The sequence below is a fragment of the Pavona decussata genome, unplaced genomic scaffold (assembly GCF_977016875.1).
Source record: "Pavona decussata unplaced genomic scaffold, jaPavDecu1.1 SCAFFOLD_260, whole genome shotgun sequence".
Lineage (NCBI taxonomy): Eukaryota > Metazoa > Cnidaria > Anthozoa > Scleractinia > Agariciidae > Pavona > Pavona decussata.
Genome location: NW_028145663.1, coordinates 833,716 through 854,387, shown reverse-complemented (window position 1 = coordinate 854,387; position 20,672 = coordinate 833,716). Strand labels below are relative to the sequence as shown.

The 20,672-nt window shown below is 37.9% G+C and overlaps 1 protein-coding gene across 1 annotated transcript in view; it reads left to right on the top strand.

The window, feature by feature from the left end:
* Positions 1-13,115, top strand: part of LOC146456155 (aldehyde dehydrogenase 1A1-like) — a 65,152-nt gene extending 52,037 nt beyond the window's left edge. Inside the window, exons 5-12 of the mRNA XM_085093406.1 lie at positions 1,004-1,194; positions 5,594-5,707; positions 6,178-6,465; positions 6,947-7,111; positions 8,088-8,245; positions 11,359-11,433; positions 12,623-12,662; positions 13,013-13,115. Coding sequence (XP_084949532.1) covers positions 1,004-1,194; positions 5,594-5,707; positions 6,178-6,465; positions 6,947-7,111; positions 8,088-8,245; positions 11,359-11,433; positions 12,623-12,662; positions 13,013-13,045 — 1,064 coding nt within the window. The 3' untranslated portion in view covers positions 13,046-13,115. The remainder of the gene's footprint in view (positions 1-1,003; positions 1,195-5,593; positions 5,708-6,177; positions 6,466-6,946; positions 7,112-8,087; positions 8,246-11,358; positions 11,434-12,622; positions 12,663-13,012) is intronic.
* Positions 13,116-20,672: the final 7,557 nt, after the last annotated feature.

The following is a 20,672-nucleotide window of genomic DNA, read 5'->3' as shown; positions in this document are numbered from 1 at the left end:
ACGGCATTGTAAGCCAATCCCCGGAATCTATGATTAATTTTAGTTTATTTTAGCTTATGACGTTACGTTGCTAGCCACAAATCGCACGTGATATAGAGCAACATAGCTTCGCCCAAAACCGCATTTTAGTTAGTTGGCTTTGATCGTGTTAGCGAACAGAAGTTTTTTAAGAACTCTTCCCGTAGAAGAACGGTAAGTTTTGGTCTGGAATCGGCATAGTGGGATTGTTATGTAAGTCATCTTTTTCCTTTCAGTTTCTATAGTTTTAGCACCCTTTTTAGTTCCGATTGTATTTTCGCTAAGTTTTTAATCGCTCTTTTTTGTACTTTCAACCACGTGGCATGGCTATCTGTTGTCAGTTTTATGGTGGCTGCCCGTGAGTAGATTTCTTCGCAATTAGTCATGCTTCGCTAGTTTTATTGTTTAGCTTAATTAATCGTTTTCTTTCGCTATTTTCTTGTTATGTTGTATCTTGATTATTTGTTGATTTTGTACATTAATTCGCTTTGAGTTTGCTATTTTGTGATGGAATGATTGGAATGTTAGATACCATTTTAGGGTTTTAGCTTAGTTTCTTCGTTTGTATCGTTGATTTCAGTTTACGATATGATCTTGGATTTGTGGCTTGTCTTAATAAATTGATTCAAGTGATTGTCCGTAAAGTATTTCCCTGCGTTATTGGTGTGTCGTAACTCGAGCGAAGTTAGTCGTCGAATAGCTTTGAGTGCCGGCCGCTACACCATCTCATCTCAGTGCCCTGTGTCAGATTTTCTATCCTAGACTGAATGCTTAACCCTATCTAGGGGGAATTCTGTCCATGTCAACTTTAAACCTGGAAAATTTTTTTTTTTATTAATATTTGAGCAAATGTCATGAAATCTTATGCCTTTTTCAGAAATTTATCTGGGAAATTTTCTCTTGGTTAGTTAGTGCTTATTAACGTTCATGTTACCATGGCAACCAATTTATTGTAAATTACTTTCTTTTTCTTGTCTTTCTTCAGATGGTCCTTACTTTGTGTACACCAGACATGAGCCAGTGGGCGTGGTAGGAGCCATCACACCCTGGAATTTCCCTCTCAACATGGCTGGTTTGAAGCTTGCTCCAGCACTGGCTTGTGGTAATGTTGTTATACTTAAACCAGCAGAGCAAACTCCACTGACAGCTCTTTACCTTGGATCTCTGATCAAAGAGGTAAGAGATATGAGTTTTGTTAATCCTGGTTAAATTCACTTAGTGTAAGGTAGTGTAAAATAACTACGTTGACTTCAACATTTAACCCGTTGATTCCCAACGTTAAATTGTATTGTGTTCATGCACGTTTTCCTAACTTTTCAGTCTGTGGAAGAATTCCTAAATGTGACAGCTCTTTAGCAGTATTTTCTTGTGGTGCTGTTTATTGTATCGCACAAGGAAGAGGTTTTAACCCTTGACTCTGTGGATGAAATCATAGGGATGCAAATGGTAAATTTGAGATTTTTTAGATGATGAGAATTGCTAGCAATTTTCCTGCGAGTCTCTTACTTTTTTTCTTATCTTGTCAAAGAAATAGACTCTGCAGAGAAAGTTCTCTGAGACTGAGATTTGAGACCGTGAGACATGAATTTCAACTAGGAGTTTGTAAGATACATGTGTTTTGAAAGACCATTTCTTTCCCCTAATCATAAAAGTGTCAGTGGCTATGAATTGAAAGTTATGTTGAGCACTACTTTTCTGTTAGTAGTACTAGCTGTGTACTGATTTTATCTAGTGCTATTTAAGGTGGTTGGTTTCATTTGTCAGGCAGGTAATTTACAAATGTGGGTGAATCTTTAAGGTGGCCGAACACAGTTTGCGCGCACTTTACAGATTCTGTTAGTGATGCTATTAAGCACGCGCTAGGGTTGTGGTAAGCAAATACTATCGATCCCTCGATTTTATACCAAATGAATCACAAAGGTAAGTTTTGCTCTTAAGGTGATTCCGATGAATTGCATTGCGCATCCTTGCTGCGCATAATTTTTTGCGTCATTTAGCGCGCGCACGTCAGCGCGCACACGCACAACATTACAGGATTTCCTTGAGGTTAAGCTCGGCGGGAAAATAAATGGTCCTTTTCTTCTAAACAAGCACGGTGACCCTGTTCTGTCGCACTTTGTAATAATCATCGCACTTTGTAATACCTGTCGCACTTTGTAATAAAATTGTCACACTTTGTAATACCTGTCGCACTTTGTAATAACCCTTGTCACACTTTGTAATAAAATAGCTGTCGCACTTTGTAATAACAAGTTGTCGCACTTTGTAATAAATGAAGCTGTCGCACTTTGTAATAAAAAGTTGTCGCACTTTGTAATAAGCTTTCAAATTTCCTTTGAATAGGATATTTGGTAGAAAATATATGACTTAACTAATCGCCCAGGGCACAAATACGTTCTTCCTTGATATTTTACTCTACATACTTAACTGAGGGGACTAACGCGTTTTACTCCACGCTTCTCGCAATTGTTATTTTGGAGATCACATAGCTTCTTTAGCAACGATGGAGTGTAATAACTGAACAGAGGGGAAATAACTCCAGGTAAAAATAAAAAGATGCCCAAGAGGGTTGGGTCTAAGTGTCAGTAAGGGAGACGGAGGCTTCAAGTGACTCGCTACTTGTTCTATATGAGGAGTTTTTTTTTTTTTGGAGGGAGGGGGGTGGGGGTAGTCACAAGATTTTAAATAGGTGCTACAATCGTGGCTAAAAGTCGAGATAGCTTGGACACCATTACAAGACAAATACCACCGTTCTTCGAAATATACACGTTACGCAGTGTAAATGGTCGATAGGTCTGCACGGTGTGTGCTGAGGTATTAGTAGATGGGAGTTGCAGTGAGGTGTGGGCCAAGAAATAAAAGACTGGATAGATTCTATCTATATTCTGAATATCTGCTGCATTATATCCTCAAGATTGGAGGAATGGTCCTCGTGGCCTTTTTGACGAAGAAACCCATTTTTTCACTGCTGCCTCTGGATCAAAATCCAGAAATGATGGACCCTCCAGTGAAATTCCCATGGATCTTCAAGGGTTTCTCCACCAAGGGAGGAATGTGAATCATGACTCTATTTTGGGCTGATTATGCCCTTTCCCTGCTGAGCAGCGGAGATAGGAAGAACCAATACGATTTCAAGAAAGTGGAGTCCATCTTTGAGATCACATTTGTCGCGTTTCTTTGTTAGAATGGTGGTCCACAGATCAAGCTATGCCTACCTCTTGAACTGAACACTGACCAGAACCTTCAAAAAGATCCCCTGGGGTGGAATGGATGCAATGTGATAGCCTTTCCCTTCGAGCATTGGTCGAAACCATTGTGTGAGATGTACAAATGCCTCCTGCCCTAGATCGACGAGGTCATTTTGAGGTGTGGGTCACGCATAGTAGTTAGACTAGCATGTCTTTAACCACTTGGCTGGGAGCAGAGGAAAACATCTTGCCCAGGATTTGCAAGAGAACACCAAATCTCTCCTTCTGTCCTGAGCATCATCACAGGTTACTTTCCAGTTTCTTCCTCTCTAACACCTGAATTAAGATATCATTTACAAATTAAACATACAATAGGGCCATTTGCACGGTAAATTAGACTAGTACCGAGTCAATGGAGCGGCTTAACAAAACCGATTTTTAAAAGTCATTACTCGTGATGAGAAAGTCACGATACATCAAGACAAATAACAATTGCGGGAAGCGTGGAGGACAACGCGTTTCTTTTTCATCCCCTCAGTTTAGTGTGCAAAGTAAAATATAAAAGAAGAGCGTATTTGTACCCTGGGTGATTAGTTAATTCACTTATTTTCCACCGAACGTGGTATTCAAAAGTAATTTAAAAGCTTATTACAAAGTGCGACAACTTGTTATTACAAAGTGCGACAGCTTCATTTATTACAAAGTGCGACAACTTGTTATTACAAAGTGCGATAGCTATTTTATTACAAAGTGTGACAAGTGTTATTACAAAGTGCGACAGGTATTACAAAGTGTGACAGTTTTATTACAAAGTGCGACAGGTATTACAAAGTGCGATGATTATTACAAAGTGCGACAGAACAGACCCCCATTTTTTAATGCATCAATTTAAATGTCATACGGTTGACCACTATATATCGTGATTTAAAGAAAAGTTTAATACTCTACTTTGAGATATTTTTATTTGAATGCTTTAAAAAGCGCATATTTAGGTAGTGCTGCTTATGTGCACCCGCAGCAAAATCTTTAATTTCTTTCATAATCTTAATTCCAGTTCAATTAAAATAGTTTGTTGTGTAAGATTAAAGTAAATTTTGTTGAACTGCTTCGATATTTTAATGCAAGAAATTAATTTTTATAGATATGATAGTTCCCTTTTCTGATTACTAGCGTTCCTAATATAAAGCTCGTGGGTCATCTATTTACTATAATAGCCATCCAGGTTGCACAAAAACGAGCACGGTGACCCCCATTTTTTATTGCATTTTTGTAATGCTCATAACTGCATAGTCATGAACTGGACCAAGTCTTAGACAATTTTTAATACTCCTTCTTTTTCAACGGAATCACCTTAAAATAACACAGTTTCTTGTTTGTAAATCCTTCTTCATTTATCGCCTAACAAAGAAAGTGAGTTCACAATGAGCTAAGCCTTTTTGTACGCTTGTCATCTCTGCTGAGAAAACCTAATTAAAAGCCACGCATGCGCATAATTTTGAGCAAAAAATTGTGACTGGTTGTTTTAATGGAAATGAACTGTTTTCTAAGGAACCGCTCGTTAGAATTTCGTGAAATTTGACAAAACAGTAGTTTTCTAAAAGCGTAACTTGCCTACAAACCAAAAACAAAATCTAACGGAGGGTATCTTCAAAAAACATTAAAGTGCAAAACCAACATTTACAGGAGATCTCTCTGTTAAAATTACATGAAAGCAGCGTCACTCTGTCAGTATTTTGTGAGTTTTTCTGGATACAAAAAATGGAAAAAATCTAATGAGTGCATTTTCTAAAAATTAAGGAAAACCATTATTTGTGGACGATTAATAGCTTGCTGCATTGCTATGGCAACGGCACCTTGCTCAACGAGAAGTATCAAAATTTATTCCTTCTTAGTTAATCTTGCACCATGCTAATTTGGGGTACTCAGAAGTACGTAGTTTTCAAATAAATTATGTCTACTAACACCTGGATACTAGAAAACTGTGTTCGGCCGCCTTAACTGGCAGGGTTACCTATCTTTTCAAGTCTGAAAAAGAAATCATTACTAAGTAAACATAAGAATTCAGGACTTCTCAAACAAAGGGTTGTTTAATTAAAGGGACTCTTTGGAACAAGCTGTACATATCATTTCTGCAATCAGTATCTCCAAATAAAGATATCATAATTTGGGCATCTTCTTAAATTTTCATTTGGGTGTCACTTTTAGTGTACTTTTGATAAAGGGGGGACCTTCCCCCTCCTCCTTTCCTTCCCCCTGCCTCTCCCCCTCCCACTCCCTCTCCCCCATGATCAGGGTTTGTTCCTGAGCAGCCAAGAAGGTAATTCCTTCATGTTTTCTCTGAAAGGTTACAAGCAAAAATGTGTTTTTTATTCTCATGTACATTGTAGGCTGGGTTTCCACCTGGTGTAGTGAACATCATTTCTGGTTATGGACCCACAGCAGGAGCCGCAATTTCTGAGCACATGGACGTCAACAAAGTGTCATTCACTGGATCAACTGAGGTAAGCTGAATTTATAAAGTAATCATAATTTTTCTTGGGAGATGTGACAGGTTTAGTCATACCTCAAATCAATACAAAAAGTAAATGCTTCGAACCTCACTATGAAAGCAAGGCTATTAAGTGCAAAGCTTTTCCTATGAAAATTAGTTATGTTTGCATATGAATGAAAATTTATTTCAAATGGCTCACAATGATTGCACTTTCCATTAGCATAATGTATTTAGTTAGAAATCAATACAATTGCCTTTCAACTGAGGCATACAATCTCAATGATGACACAGAAAATTGTGGGATTGTAATAATTGATTTAAAGAATTTTTGGAAGTGAGTTGCTCACAAGAAAGGACTTGTTCTCAGAACTTTGTTGCAGGAACTGCTAACTGTAGTGCATCCATGTGCAAGTTTCCTTGTGCGCACCAACCTTTAATGCAAATTTATTTCTGAACTTAAAGTTTAGCATCCATCTTTAGGTTGGCAAATTAATTCAAAGAGCAGCTGCTAACTCAAATCTTAAGCGTGTGACACTGGAGCTTGGAGGAAAGAGCCCAAACATAGTGTTTGCCGACAGTGATCTGGACTATGCCGTGGAGTACTCCCATGTTGCTCTGTTCTTTAACCAAGGACAGTGCTGTAGTGCAGGCAGTCGCACATTTGTACAGGACACCATTTATGATGAGTTTGTCAGAAAGAGTGTGCTAAGAGCTCAGAAACGTACTGTTGGGGATCCGTTTGATGATGTGATAGAGCAAGGACCACAGGTGTGAAATCAACTAGGCAACATATACTGATATCAAGTTTTTGAGGGTTGTCAATTTGTTGACCTGTGTTTTGACAGTGAAGTAGATGGTTGTATCTTGTTGAAATTTTCTTGTAGACAGACTTGAAAGTTGAAAAGACACACCCACTTCACAACAAATTTCCCTGGCTGATGATTGCAGGTTGCTTCTTAAGACTTTTTTTGAAGACAATGAGGATAGTATGTACATCCCAATAATCAATTTTTTGCTAAATGGATTTTTGGATCAAAAAAATTGGAGTATGGCCATTCGGTTTATACTCTTGACTTAAAAAGGTAAAACAGATTTTGAAATTGGACAACAGAATTTTATGTCTCATTGGTGCCTTTGCTTTTCTCTACAAATTAGTTTGCCTAAAGATGACTTGAGAAAAAAATTGAGCTTTCACCACTGAGATTTTAAGGCCACTTTTATTTTGCCTCATCATTAGTTTGTGTTTTAGATTGATGAGGAACAATTCACCAAAATCCTGGATTTGATAGAAAGTGGAAAGAAGGAAGGAGCAAAGTTGGAGTGCGGTGGTGGTCGGCATGGAGACAAGGGATATTTCATTCAACCAACTGTTTTCTCAGAAGTCAAAGATGACATGAGGATTGCCAAAGAAGAGGTAATTGACAACCCGAATAAAATTTAATAGTTTTGATGCAAAAGGGTTCTGCAGACAATTTAAGCTACAAGGAGACTTCTGTTACTTTAGTTTACTATTGACACGAGATCATAAGTCTTTAGGACTCTAGTAACGTTATTAAAATTTCTTAATTACTAGCACAAGGCCTTAGGGCAGAATTATTTACTGGTCTTGGATTGCTTTTAAATAAGGGCTTAACTGTCCAGCTGGCTGTTAAATTAGATGATTGACTGTTGACGTTTGTTACCTATCGTTAGTATTTTGACCAAATACTAATAAGCAAAAACTCCTCAATAGGTAACATAATTTGTGGCAATGGGATATTCAAGTACTAGTCTATATTGTTTAGTGAGCACCATAGACCCTGGAAGATGATCCTGAATCCTTTCAAAAATTGTTGGAATTAGCTAGGGAACATTGATTTTGGGAAGGAAGAAAAACCAGTGAAGGAACTCAATAATTATGAGAAAACCCCTTAGAGGCTCTTAGGGCCTGATTATATGGTTATAATTTCAGCCTGGTTATAAGGGACCATTTCATTAACCCTGTTAGAAAAGAGTTTGCAATTACATGAAGAAACTTTCCGTCCAGGCTGAAAATCACAGCCTGGTTAATGAGCTAACCGGGCTGTCGTGCAAAACGTACAATTTACAATAGGAGACTTGCGAAGCAGGAGCATACATTTATGTAAATTTTACCTTTCGCACTACTTCATATAATCATAAATATTCAAAACACGTGAACAGCAGTGAAATACACCGGGGCAAACAAAATAAAACTCTTGTTTGGAGAAAGCGAATAACGACTGAAACTTGACCAAGATTCAGCCTTCTTATCTAACACCGGTTTTGTAGTGAAAATTTGATGTGCAGTGGGTGGTTTTTATGTTTAAAGATTTTCATGCAGAGCTAGTGTCCTAATAAGTGCAGTTCTTTTTTCCCTTCCTGTGTGATAGATATTTGGCCCAGTACAACAGATAATTAGGTTTAGTGATGTCAATGAGGTCATTGAGAGGGCAAATAATACAACTTATGGACTGGCGGCCTCAGTGTTCACCAAGGACATTGACAAAGCAACAACCATTTCTCACAGTTTACAGGCTGGGACTGTTTGGTAAGAAAAGATTACTGACAATGATATTGCTGGTAACAGTAAGGACAATGATAATCAAGTCAGTAATTTTCAAGTCAAGTCAATTTATTTAATTCACATGAATATTACAAGGTGATTATTAGCTGTAATGTGCTATCTCAACATCCTCATTTATGTGATAGAATTTGATTTATCTACTGCACTGGGCCTATATATTATAAATATTATATTATTTAATGTATTAATCAAGAATCAGTCTTTTGTTCCAGTACCATGGTCGTTTGTTTTTTAATTCGCTCAGCCCAGACATTTAAAATTCAATAAGGGTTGCAACTTTTAATAATAATAAAATAATAATAATATTTAATATTTAAATTGTGCCTTCTCTATAAAAATAATCAAATGCACATTACAGACATTACAATAAAATTCAAAAGAAAAAATAAAATAATAACTTAACATTAAAATTACTATGGAATAAAAAGATGAAAACTACAATTATATTAACAATTTATTGGCTATAAGATGGCTATAAGGAGGCAATATTTACAATGGCTATAAGAAAGGTAATTTACAGAAAACTATATAACGCTAAAAGGCTAATAAACTAATTGTACTAACAAAATGCCTTTCTGAATAAAAATGTCTTAAGTTTCTGTTTAAAATCACTTGTGGTACAAGCAGATCTAATGCTTACGGCAAGACTGTTCCAAAGCCGTGGCGCTGCTGCCATGAAGGATCGATCCCCCATGGTAACTTTTGTGAGACGCTTTGGGGTGCTCAGAAGAATTCCCTTGTTATGTTATTTTAAAAACAAGTTGAAGAAAAACCTTCCTTTGTAGTTAATTTCTACCTTTTCCCATTCCCCCTTTTATTAAACTAGTAATAGTTTTCACTAGAGCTGCCCCCGCTTTTGAAGATCTGTTTAACAGTCATACAGTTTTGTTTTGTGAAACAGCAACGTATTGTATGTATAATTATGTGAACTCGTGGTTTGAAAGACTGCTAAAGATGCAGAAGATGGCGAAACGTGACTTCGTGGTTGCAAGACTTTGACACGCTGCTAGAAGATGGCAAAACGCGAACTCGTGGTTGAAATGCTGCTAAATGATGGCGAAATGCGAACTCGTGGTTGCAAGACCTTGAAACACTGCTAGAAAAAACTCGAAATGCTGCTTGAGGACGACGAAACGCAAACTCTTGCTCGCAAGACCGTCAAACGCTGCTCGAAGACCTCGTAGCTGCAGAATGACAGCTACCCGACAGCACCTTGCGCGCTTGCTGAAATATTACCCGAGACGACCGTGCGCGCCTAGTTTGATCAAATCGAGATTTTTTTTGCATACTAACAAATTTACTTACAGTACTTACTTTCTTACATTTTGAAATTCCTTATATGTAAACACGCGGGGAATCCTAGGGTGCCTCCTCGGGTTTTGGCCTCTGGGCCAAAACCCTGCGGGGGCAATTACTTTTCTTTAAGTTTTATGTTTCCGTTTTTCTTTCCCTTTTGATATTGTATAATTATTATCAGTAATAATATTGAATATTCATTACCTATCTCACCACTGCCGTTCTATGAATCTTTGTAATGTAACATTAGTTGAGGAAGCACAAAATTCATAAACCTCATAGTTTCTTTGGGCTTCTTCCCCATTTTTCTTTATTTTTTGTACAGTTTACGTGAATCCTGTATAAAAATTTTATACGTTATACATTTTTACCTTTCTTTATTTAATAAAGAAAGGTAAAAATGCATTGTAACCATAATCATAGGTTTTTATTGCAAACGAAGCACATTTAAAGTAGCTGATAAAACATTTGAGCAACGTCTCCTGAAGAAATTCAAGGCCACATACAAAAACTCTGTTGAATCTGACCTAAAACAACAAAAATTGATCTGAAAAGTCATTTGAGTCGGTTATGCTCTCAGCGCTACGAACAACTGGCCAACATGGGCCGTGCTTAACCATGGTTTCTTTAGCTTGAAGCAACTAGGAGTCTGTATCAATAATTGTTACTCCCCTTAAGCTTCGATGGGATAATATCCCATTCAGGTCATTGTTGCACCTTTTAGAACATGAAAATTCTGGACTCAAAAGCCAACTGCAGGGTTAGCATTTTAAATATTATAAGGATCATAATACTGTTGTCACAACTAACAATCCTTGAAAAAGTTAAGTAATGACAAAATTGATCACAGTGAAGCAGTGACAGTGCAATACTTATTATTGGATGTCCTAAGTTTTCTATCCGTTGAGGGAAATCTTTTAGTTTACTCAAGCTTCTGCCACTAACATTAATTCAATGGCAATGAAAAGTTCAACAACCATTGCTTGAGTCGGGGTATTTAGAGTTTTCATGTTATTGATCATAAAGTAGGCACTGCCAGTCGTAATGCTTAAATTTGTGCATGGCTCGATCCCCTTGAATACTTCTTGAATGTTTCTTTCTCTGTAGATATTTGGCCCAGTGCAGCAAATAATTAAGTTCAGTGATATAAATGAGGTTATTGAAAGGGCAAATAACACTTCTTATGGACTGGCAGCAGGATTATTTACCAAGGATGTAGACAAATTGACGGCCATTTCTCACAGTTTACAGGCTGGGGCAATTCGGTAAGAAACATTTTTAAAAACCCTGAAGTCCAAAGAGAAGTCACTCAATTGTGTCAAAATTGCCAAACTCTCAAATTAAAATAAATCAACAGCACACGAAAAGTCCAGGACTTGAAAGATAGAACTACTTTGTGAAGCATGATAAATGGAGTACTGTAGGGTAGTACCGCTTGATAAAAGTTACTTTCATTAATTTTGAATGGTTGCACTTTAAGACTTACAGATTCCAGGCACACAGTCGGCATTCATGGATTTATTAGGCAGCTAATTTGTGGTGTATTTCAGATTTGGTTTTTGATGTACCACCAGGTAAGGGGTGGGGGGTGGCTAGGGCTAAAGGACCATCTCCCTTCCCCTATTTTCAAAGTTTTCAAATTCCAAAACATTGATTGATCTGAACTTCCTTTTCCTCCCTGTCCTGGGGTTGTGTGGCTTTCAACTAATGGATTATTCTGAGAAACTGTAACTTGTTATAACATATACAATGTACATTTAGATGGACTGTCATTTTTTCAGGGTCAACTGCTATGAGTCAGGGGCCCCCCAAGCACCCTTTGGAGGCTTCAAAATGTCTGGGCAAGGCAGAGAATGGTAATTTATGTCCTAGGGCTCTCATAGATTCCATCATTAGTAATTTTCTTCGTAATGTATCGGAACAGGCAGCGGAAGAGAAGCCTGAAGGCGGTCGTAAGATCAGAATTATCCTTCCTTTTAAGGATCAAGTAGCTGCCAATGCGGTTCGCAGGCAATTTAACGACCTAAGTAATAAGATTGGCCCCATATTGCAGCCAGTTTTTGTTAGTAGGAAATTAGAACATGATCTTAAGCCTAGGGAAGTTAAGCCGTCGATTGTGAATCAGCAATGCGTTGTTTACTATTTTTCATGTGATCTGTGCGATGCAGATTATGTCGGCTATACAGCCAGACACCTTTTTCAACGCGTTGCTGAGCACAAGAACTCGGCAATTGGCAAACATTTTCTTGAAGCTCACGGGAGCAAACACCTATTGAATCAGGGCCATTTTAACATCTTGAGAAAGTGTCAGAGCAAATTTGATTGTTTGGTATTTGAAATGCTGTACATCAAGAAACTTAAGCCTTGCTTGAACACTCAAACGGACTCTATACGTGCGAAACTTTTTGTTTAACCGGTAGCATTCTTCAATGCTACTATTTTAATTAATATCTATTGTCCATTTTTGTATTTATAGCCGCAATCTTGCATTTTTAATTTCACTTGATAATGATGTAATGTACATCGAAACGTCGTGTTTTTTAACCTTTTTATAATGTTTTTACGAAATGTTTTATCGCAATTTTTTATAGTAAAATAAAACTATTCTAAATTTGCTTTTTAGAATACTTAGTTTTTTTATATTTACTAACAAACATAATCTTTGGCTAAAATTTTAACAAAGCCAAAATGAGGCAGAATTAAAATAAATATTGATCAAGGCACCCTTAGGTTAGTCTCCTTCATAGCCATTATTGGGGTTGTCATGTAATGCTCCTCCCCACTGGATAGGAGCATTGCACGATGGCCCTAATAATGGTTGCAAAGAAGACTACCCTTAGTCAAATCAAGTTGTCTCTCTCTCTCTCTCTCTCTCTCTCTCTCTCTCTCTCTCTCTCTCTCTCTCTCTCTCTCTCTCTCTCTCTCTCTCTCTCTCTCTCTCTCTCTCTCTCTCTCTCTCTCTCTCTCTCGTAAATGCATGTTATATTCAGGCCTAGGAGCTGTTAGTTTTTTCATTCCTAATGATCTGATAATTATTTATTACAGGGGTGAATATGGCTTGTTACCCTACTTGGAAGTGAAAACAGTAAGTGATATCATCTGATTGTGAGTTTGGTAGTAACCACCGAGGGGATTTTTTTGCTGATATTAAGTGTATTTATAGCCTTCATGGCATACACCATGTGAGACATGGAAATGCAAAAAATTGTGCAAACCCTTATGAGAGGAGGGAATGTACTTGATAAAAATTAATTGATTGTGTTATTAACACATGCTGTTTGATTTTGTTCAATGAAATACCCTGAGGTAGAAATGATCGTCCATGTTTATAAATAAATATGTTTGCAAAATATTTTTATTCATATTACACTCACAACTAAAATTTAATGGATGGTTCAATTGATGCCTGCCCTTTTTTTCTACTAATTCTCATAGGTTACGATGAAAGTCCCATCAAAGAACTCATAATGTGTGTGTGTCGCAAATGCCAGCTGCAGATAAACTGCATTACATGCGGGAATCACTAATCCGCAAGACTTCAACTTAGTAGCACTTGATGATCAGTAACAAAAGAAGTGCAGGCCTGCAGACTCTGCAATCTGTCCAGGTTTTAGTCTCGGTCTTGGTGTCCAGTCAATAGACAGTAATTTTGTCATTGAATGACATAAACGATTTTGAATTGTTAAATAAATTAGAGCATGATGATTAAATTGTTTTTGATGAATGAACCAGGTCATTGGCCAAAGCCATTCGCCGACTGGCTTTCATGACAAGAAAGAGGACGGAAATTGGCATTAATCAATCATCGAGATAGCCAGGGTGAGCTATCGGGGTCTTCGACGCTTAAATTTACTGTCAGTGATATGTAGAAGGACTTGATTGAAAGTGGATTCGATGAATGTTTAAGCTTTAAGCTTAGCTGAAGATAGAAAAAAGTCACACACTCTCACACTCTTCGAATTTATGGGATTAAGTTATCGTTGCCATCATTAGCAAACTGATTTTTAGGCCAATCATCGAGATAGCCAGGGTGAGCTATCGGGGTCTTCGACGCTTAAATTTACTGTCAGTGATATGTAGAAGGACTTGATTGAAAGTGGATTCGATGAATGTTTAAGCTTTAAGCTTAGCTGAAGATAGAAAAAAGTCACACACTCTCACACTCTTCGAATTTATGGGATTAAGTTATCGTTGCCATCATTAGCAAACTGATTTTTAGGCCAATCATCGAGATAGCCAGGGTGAGCTATCGGGGTCTTCGACGCTTAAATTTACTGTCAGTGATATGTAGAAGGACTTGATTGAAAGTGGATTCGATGAATGTTTAAGCTTTAAGCTTAGCTGAAGATAGAAAAAAGTCACACACTCTCACACTCTTCGAATTTATGGGATTAAGTTATCGTTGCCATCATTAGCAAACTGATTTTTAGGCGTTTGCAAACTGACTTCTAGACGTTTGCGAACTGACCGTTTGCGAAACGACTCGTGGGCAAAAAGACCGTAATTCCCTGCCCAGATCACCCATGTCCAATCCGGCCGCACTGATATGGACCGTCGTTTACGATTGACGGTCCGTAATTTGGTACGGACCGTCATGAATCCTTTCATACGGACCTGACAGATATTAGCAATTAACGGTCCGTTCGTTTCCTGTCGGACCTCAATCTTTCTTACGGTCCAAATACCAAGCGTGCAACGGGGCAATGTGAGAGTTAACGGTCCGTACATGTATATACTTGCTTATTACATCCCTTTCGGCTTTAAGGTAAATGTGTTGAAATTAGAAATTAAAGCTTGATGACCAGAGCAGTAATCTTCTAAAACATCCCCATAGCCTTTTATAAACGACAACAACAAAAACCTGACGATTGGCTTTCAAATCTTCCAATAATGCGAGAAAACCACTCATTACTGTAATTCAGGTCTATTTAGGACGATTACCAAAGTAATACACAATTATAATAAGAGTCTTTGCCTAAACAAATTTGAATGCAAAAAACAATGTTATTTTTGATTGTAAATTTGAAGTGCAAGAGGATGCGACTCCATGTGGAAACAATACATGCCATCAAACATCTGTCATGTCAAACTTAGGATGATGACGTCATAAGTCACATTACTACACCTAAGTAAGCGTTTCCATTCACTGTGAATAGGATGTCATCAACTGGAAAATAAAGAGCATAGTTGGAAGGCTGTTGATAAGGGTCACTTAAAATTCGGTGGTTTACGTCTGAAAAATTAAGGGGGCTAAGCATAACTGTAGAGATAAGGGAGTATCGGTACTAGTGACTTTAGAGGGCCATATCTTCGCCGGTTGGAGGCACAAGGCAACCAAATTCGATTCAAGAACGTTGTATCCCATTAGATTCCTTGTCATTCATGATTCTCACGTCATCGGTCACGTGACTGCGGTGCACTGAAAACTCAGCTAGATGAATCGACAGTTTATCGTCAGTTTTGTGTAGACGTATTTGCACCATATTTCAGAAGAAGCATTATATTTAGTTTTCTGGTAAAAAGATGTGAAGACGAGAAAGGTAACAAACTTGAGCTGTCTCCTATTCTAACAGTTGGTTGTTCTAAATGCCTCAAAAAAGGTTTCCTCCTTAGGATTTACAACGTGTTCTTTCCCTTGCCATTGACAATTTTCCTCATTAAATTATTTTTGCTTCCTGCTCAGAAATTTTTTTACACTTTTCCGTCAGGCGTTCCCGGCTGGAGTTGTGGCAGAGCAGAACTGTGCACTAAATAAGCTTTAAAATATCGAAAACGAGACTTTGCTTAACATTGAGTTAGACCGAAATTCCTTTCCATTCCGTTCCATTGGCCACGCAGGGAGTACTGAGTGCGAGTAATGAATAGGTAAAAAGAAAAAAAAAAGACAAAAGAAAAACGGTTTGAGTTTTGTTTTTGTTTCACGACAGAGTCTAGCCAAACTTCTAACTAGAAGTCAAAAGTTCGTTATTTAATTTAAAATAAGTACAAAGATATGAAATTGCGTTGTTTCGGGTTTTTAAAACTGGTTAAAAACGCCACGTCTTCGTTCTTTCTTCCAAGCGACACAAGCGTCTGAATACACAACTTGCTTGATTAAAAACTTTACTTTGTGGTCTGCTTAGAAATCTAAATCTCCCCTATACTATAACTGACATTTACATGTGTGTAATTAATTAAAATTGTATTGCTGTTGTATAAATGTAGCGTACTTGGCTAAAGTACACTCGTTGGAATATAACATTACGCTGAGGATATTGAGCCAGTAACTTATAAGGGGCTGTTTACATGGAGAGAGGAAGATCCTAGCACTATGAGGATCCGACATGAGCGGAAAAACTTTTTGTTTGCCTTACATGCAGAAGTTTCGGCCGAAGTGGTTACCAAGTGGAGAAGGAAAAGAAGAATAACTGTTGGCCGTGAGCAGCTTAACGCCCGGCTGCCGCCATGTTTGTTCTTTTTGTACGTAGTGCTAGGATCTTCCGAGCGAAAGAAGTTTACATGCATGGTGCTAGGATCTTCCTATCTCCAGGAAGATCGTAGTGCTGGGGCCAAGTACAACTTTTTGCATTTAAACTGAGTACAGAAAACATATGGCGCTAGGATGATCCGCCCTCTAGGATTTTCCTTGTGCTAGGATCTTCCCCCTCCATGTAAACAGTCCCTTGGCACTGAAAACAATTTGTCCTCGGTCCTTCTCCGCTTGTCAAAGCGACCAATTTGTATTCGCAATAAGAACTGATACATAACAACTTAAATCAATTTTAATCAGCTCAAAGGTATAGTCGGTTTGGACCAGTAACGATCGGTACATTCAGAGACACATTTTACATTTCTGGCAATATCAGTTGACTACTCGTAATTACAAGAATAAGATCAAATGTACCTAAAAAATTTTCCTAGTAACCTTGTTCTCTTTTCCGAAACTTGAGAATCCCTAAGAGATTGAGAGTAGCCGAAGGCATGATTCAATTACACAGCTTGATTTTAAAAAAAGCTTTGTCATCTCCATAGAAATCTACCCATTTTTTAAATTTTGATATATTGGATTTGTACAATTAAGACTCATATAGATGTTATGTACCTGGCTAAAACATAGAACACAGCATTATGCTGACGATATTGATCCAGTAACGTCACGATAAGAAAATTCGTCTTTGCAGTTCAGTATAAGGAACAACTAAATGAAAGTTAACTACGTCATAAACGTATACAGCACTATTCCGTGAGGTCTTTTCTTATATCTCTGTTTAATTTTACAACCAAGGCTCCAGCCTTTTTCAGGGGTTTATGAAGAACATTAGTTTTGATGGAGACGTCAAGATAGTACGACCTTGTTTCACCGTAAAGAGGCCGGCCTACTTAGTAATGATATATAACAATTATTATACGAGTGCGTTCGACACCTTACATTGTGCAAATTAAGCTATGGTCTACCCTTTCCAGTTCGTCAGTGGCCGACTTATTTCGTTTTATTTCTAGCAGTAATCAAAGATTATAGGAGTGCATTCGACACCTCAAATTGTGTAAATTAGGCTATGGTGGACCCTTTCCTGTTCGTTTCAACTGGACTTATTTCAAGTAATGTTATATCATCTTAACGGAATATTTGAAGTTTCCTCTCCAATTCTGCTGCAGCTACCCTAGCCAAGTTTGTGGTGACGCAATTTCCGTAGAAATATAGAACAAAATGCAAGGACAGGAAATGCAACAAAATTTAATGCGAAGAGAAAAATTTTAAGAGACAATGGTGTCTTGTGACTTGACTGCAAACTGTTTCTGATTCAGTTTTCCATCAAGGCGAACAAACAATGACATTCAGTAATAACTGCGCCCTTGATGCAGGCACTACATAAGAACAGTCATTGGCGGCTTCGGGGAATTTGTACAAAGGAAAAAATGTAAGCTCTCTAGAAAGTAGTCAAAGTAGCCTGCTCAGTTAAGTCTTTTCCCAGAAAAAGAAATTCCACTCGCACTTACTCTAAAGACTAACTGCCACATAAATGATAACATCAGATTTTATGATCATGAGTCGTAGTAGCAAAGCATATTCACTTAAAGGGTAAAATCCACGCTCATTTTTAGAAGAAATTTTTTTCCAAACCTGATTGAATTCTGGTGTTGCGCGACGGGTGCAACATTGTTCAACATTGTTGAATCCAACATGTTGACGGCACACGTTTGACCACCATGTTAGAGGACAAAAAAGTCAACAATTTTGGAGGTAAATTGCTTTTGAACAGCTGTTGTTCAAATTCAGTTTGGTTCCATGTTATTGTTAAATACGTCTGCATTTATTGGGGCAAGAATGGCCTGCCTCATCAGTCGGATGTCGGATCAGTGGTCTCCACGGACTTCGATAAAATAAGAATAAGAATAAAAAGCGTTTATTCGTAAAACTAATAGTAATCAAAGATAAGGGAGCGAGTTCGATGATCTCGCTCCCAGGCTCTCTCTCCTTTGCAAAGTTGGTGATGATGTCATCCTTCCTTGCAAAATCTGTCGAAAGCGAGGCTAAGTGCAAAGCTTGCATATGAATGAAAACTAATTTTCATAATGAAGTTCAAAGCAACTCGGAAATTACTACAAAGAATATTAAAAATAATTTTAAATGTTTACAAGTTTCATCTATGGGGTTGGGCCTTACAAGTTCAATAAAATGGAGATGAAAATTACATGATTGTTTAATTTCAAAACTAATTTTATGAGATTCGAAAGATATGATAAGTTCAAAACATGTACACAGGCCGTGAGCGTGGAGGCTCATTGCAGGAAAGAAACTAAAATAACGGTAACAATTGAAAGCCGACGTACTTCAGCAACCAAATCAGCAATCGACACAGTTTTACGGGGAAAACTGAATTTTGTAAAGAGAATGGTTGAAGCCAGACACTAAAATCTGCCATTTTTCGAATCGATATCCAGACAGTGGAATCCCAAATCCCGCCATTGTATACTATCTCGGATTACCTTACATGGGGCGATTTACTCTAGTATTCAGAATTTTAAAGTATGATCGGATGCATGGTCAGCATATGAATGGTCACAATGTAGAATCGATTCACTCGTATCGTTTCCTTTAAATTACTTTAATCACTCGCGTATATACACAACTCGTCTCGAATAGTTTCGACTCGTAACTTCGTGTAGTTCAACAACTCGTAATCTCGTATCTCGACGCATCCTTGAAGGATTGTGGAAAGATTACACAAGCGGCCATCTTACACAAGTGGCCCACTTAAAGTCCAAAAGATGTACATGTTCTTTATGATCAATCTAGTTTGACTTATGTACACAAGTTCAGTGTTACATAAGCTATTGTCACGTGGAAGCGTGAGTGAAAGTTTTTTTTTACGCACAGCTAGGTCCATTGTTTGTTAGATCATCAGTCCTGCTTTCTTTATATCTTTCCAAATATTTGGGGACCGCTGGAAGGGCTGGGGTAGTTAGTGGGAAGCTTGTCTTAGATTGCGTTGTGGTGGTTAAAATCGCAAAAACTCACTATCATTTTTTTCAAATCGATTGGAATTTGCCATGATTTCAAAAAGTGGAAAACTATATTTATTTTCAAAACGCTTTGTGCTTTTTAGGGGGTCTCAAGGTATTTTCACCATATCACACATAAATATTGCTTAAGAATATTTGCATAGTGTTGTCACAAAACAGGAAGTCACTATTCTCGGAAAACAAGGATGAACTATCATTGCGTGATTTAAAGTCATGAGACAGTCGTATGATTTTTTTCAGCCAATCAGCAAACTTGTGAATTAGCTTATAGTGGTTTAACATATCAAGTTCTTACATATTTTGTCAAGAGTTTCGTCGAGACAACGCCTTAACGATGGGGGCGAATGTGGAAAACTTTGACAACGAAAATGAGTTTATCGAAGCGACAGTAGAACATTTTGGTTTTTTTCATGAGATTGAAACGGACGAATGGAAGATTCGGAAGTTTATACCAGTGAGAGACCTCGATGTCATGGTGTACGGTCCATTTACTGTAAGTGATGAACGCCATATTGTTTTAATATCCTGGAAAATGGAAGGAGATGTAGCTGTTGAAGAGAGATTAAGGGAGTATGCAGACAACCTTGTTGGACCGCAATGGTCCATCTGTAAATGGCCAAGAGCTGAAGGTGGAGTGAACATTGACCACTTTGAGTTAAAAAATACTCATCACCGATGTATGATGATTTGGTACCAGTAACATGATGCTGGTAAAACGTTTCATAACATTTTTAACTATGCTTTCGACACTTGAATCAGCCGGTAGATCGCCACAGCTGTGTGATGTTTTGAAAGTCATCCAGTTGTAGCAATGTGTTGGACACGTGGAATAGACTGTACTTGCGACACTTGAATGTAAATCGCCGGCCACAGCTGTGTGATGTTTTGAAAGTCATCCAGCTGTAGCAATACCTTGGACACGTGGAATAGACTGTGCTTGCGACACTTGAATGTAGATCGCCACAGCTGTGGTGTGTGTCACATGTTGACCGTAGTGTGATGTTTTGAAAGTCATCCAGCTGTAGCAATGCCTTGGACACGTGGAATAGACTGTGCTTGAGGTACTTGTATGTAGACCGGTACAGCTGTGTGATGTTTTCAAAGTCATCCAGCTGTAGCAATACCTTGGACACGTGGAATAGACTGTGCTTGCGGTACTTGTATGTAGACCGGTACCGCTGTGTGATGTTTTCAAAGTCATCCAGCTGTAGCAATGCTTTGGACACGTGGAATAGACTTTACTTGCGGTACTTGTATGTAGACCGGCACAGCTGTGCCGTGACGTCATAATTTCTTTGGATTCTGTCTTGTTAATGTTTAAAAGAATGTAATCTCTACCTTTTCTCTTGTCTTTACTAATAATATATAGGATGGATTGTAATAGAAAAAATTCATAGTGGATTGATAGATTAAGGGGAAATTTATTGCGCTTTCTGTAATAAACAACTACAAGATATATCAGTAGAACACGACTTTTGTTGTGATAAACAAGATATCATTAATAATAATGGTATGAAGCTGTCGAAGCTGCGGCGTAGTTCATGGTTATGATAATTAAACACAACAAGCTAACTGACAAGTTTGCTGATTG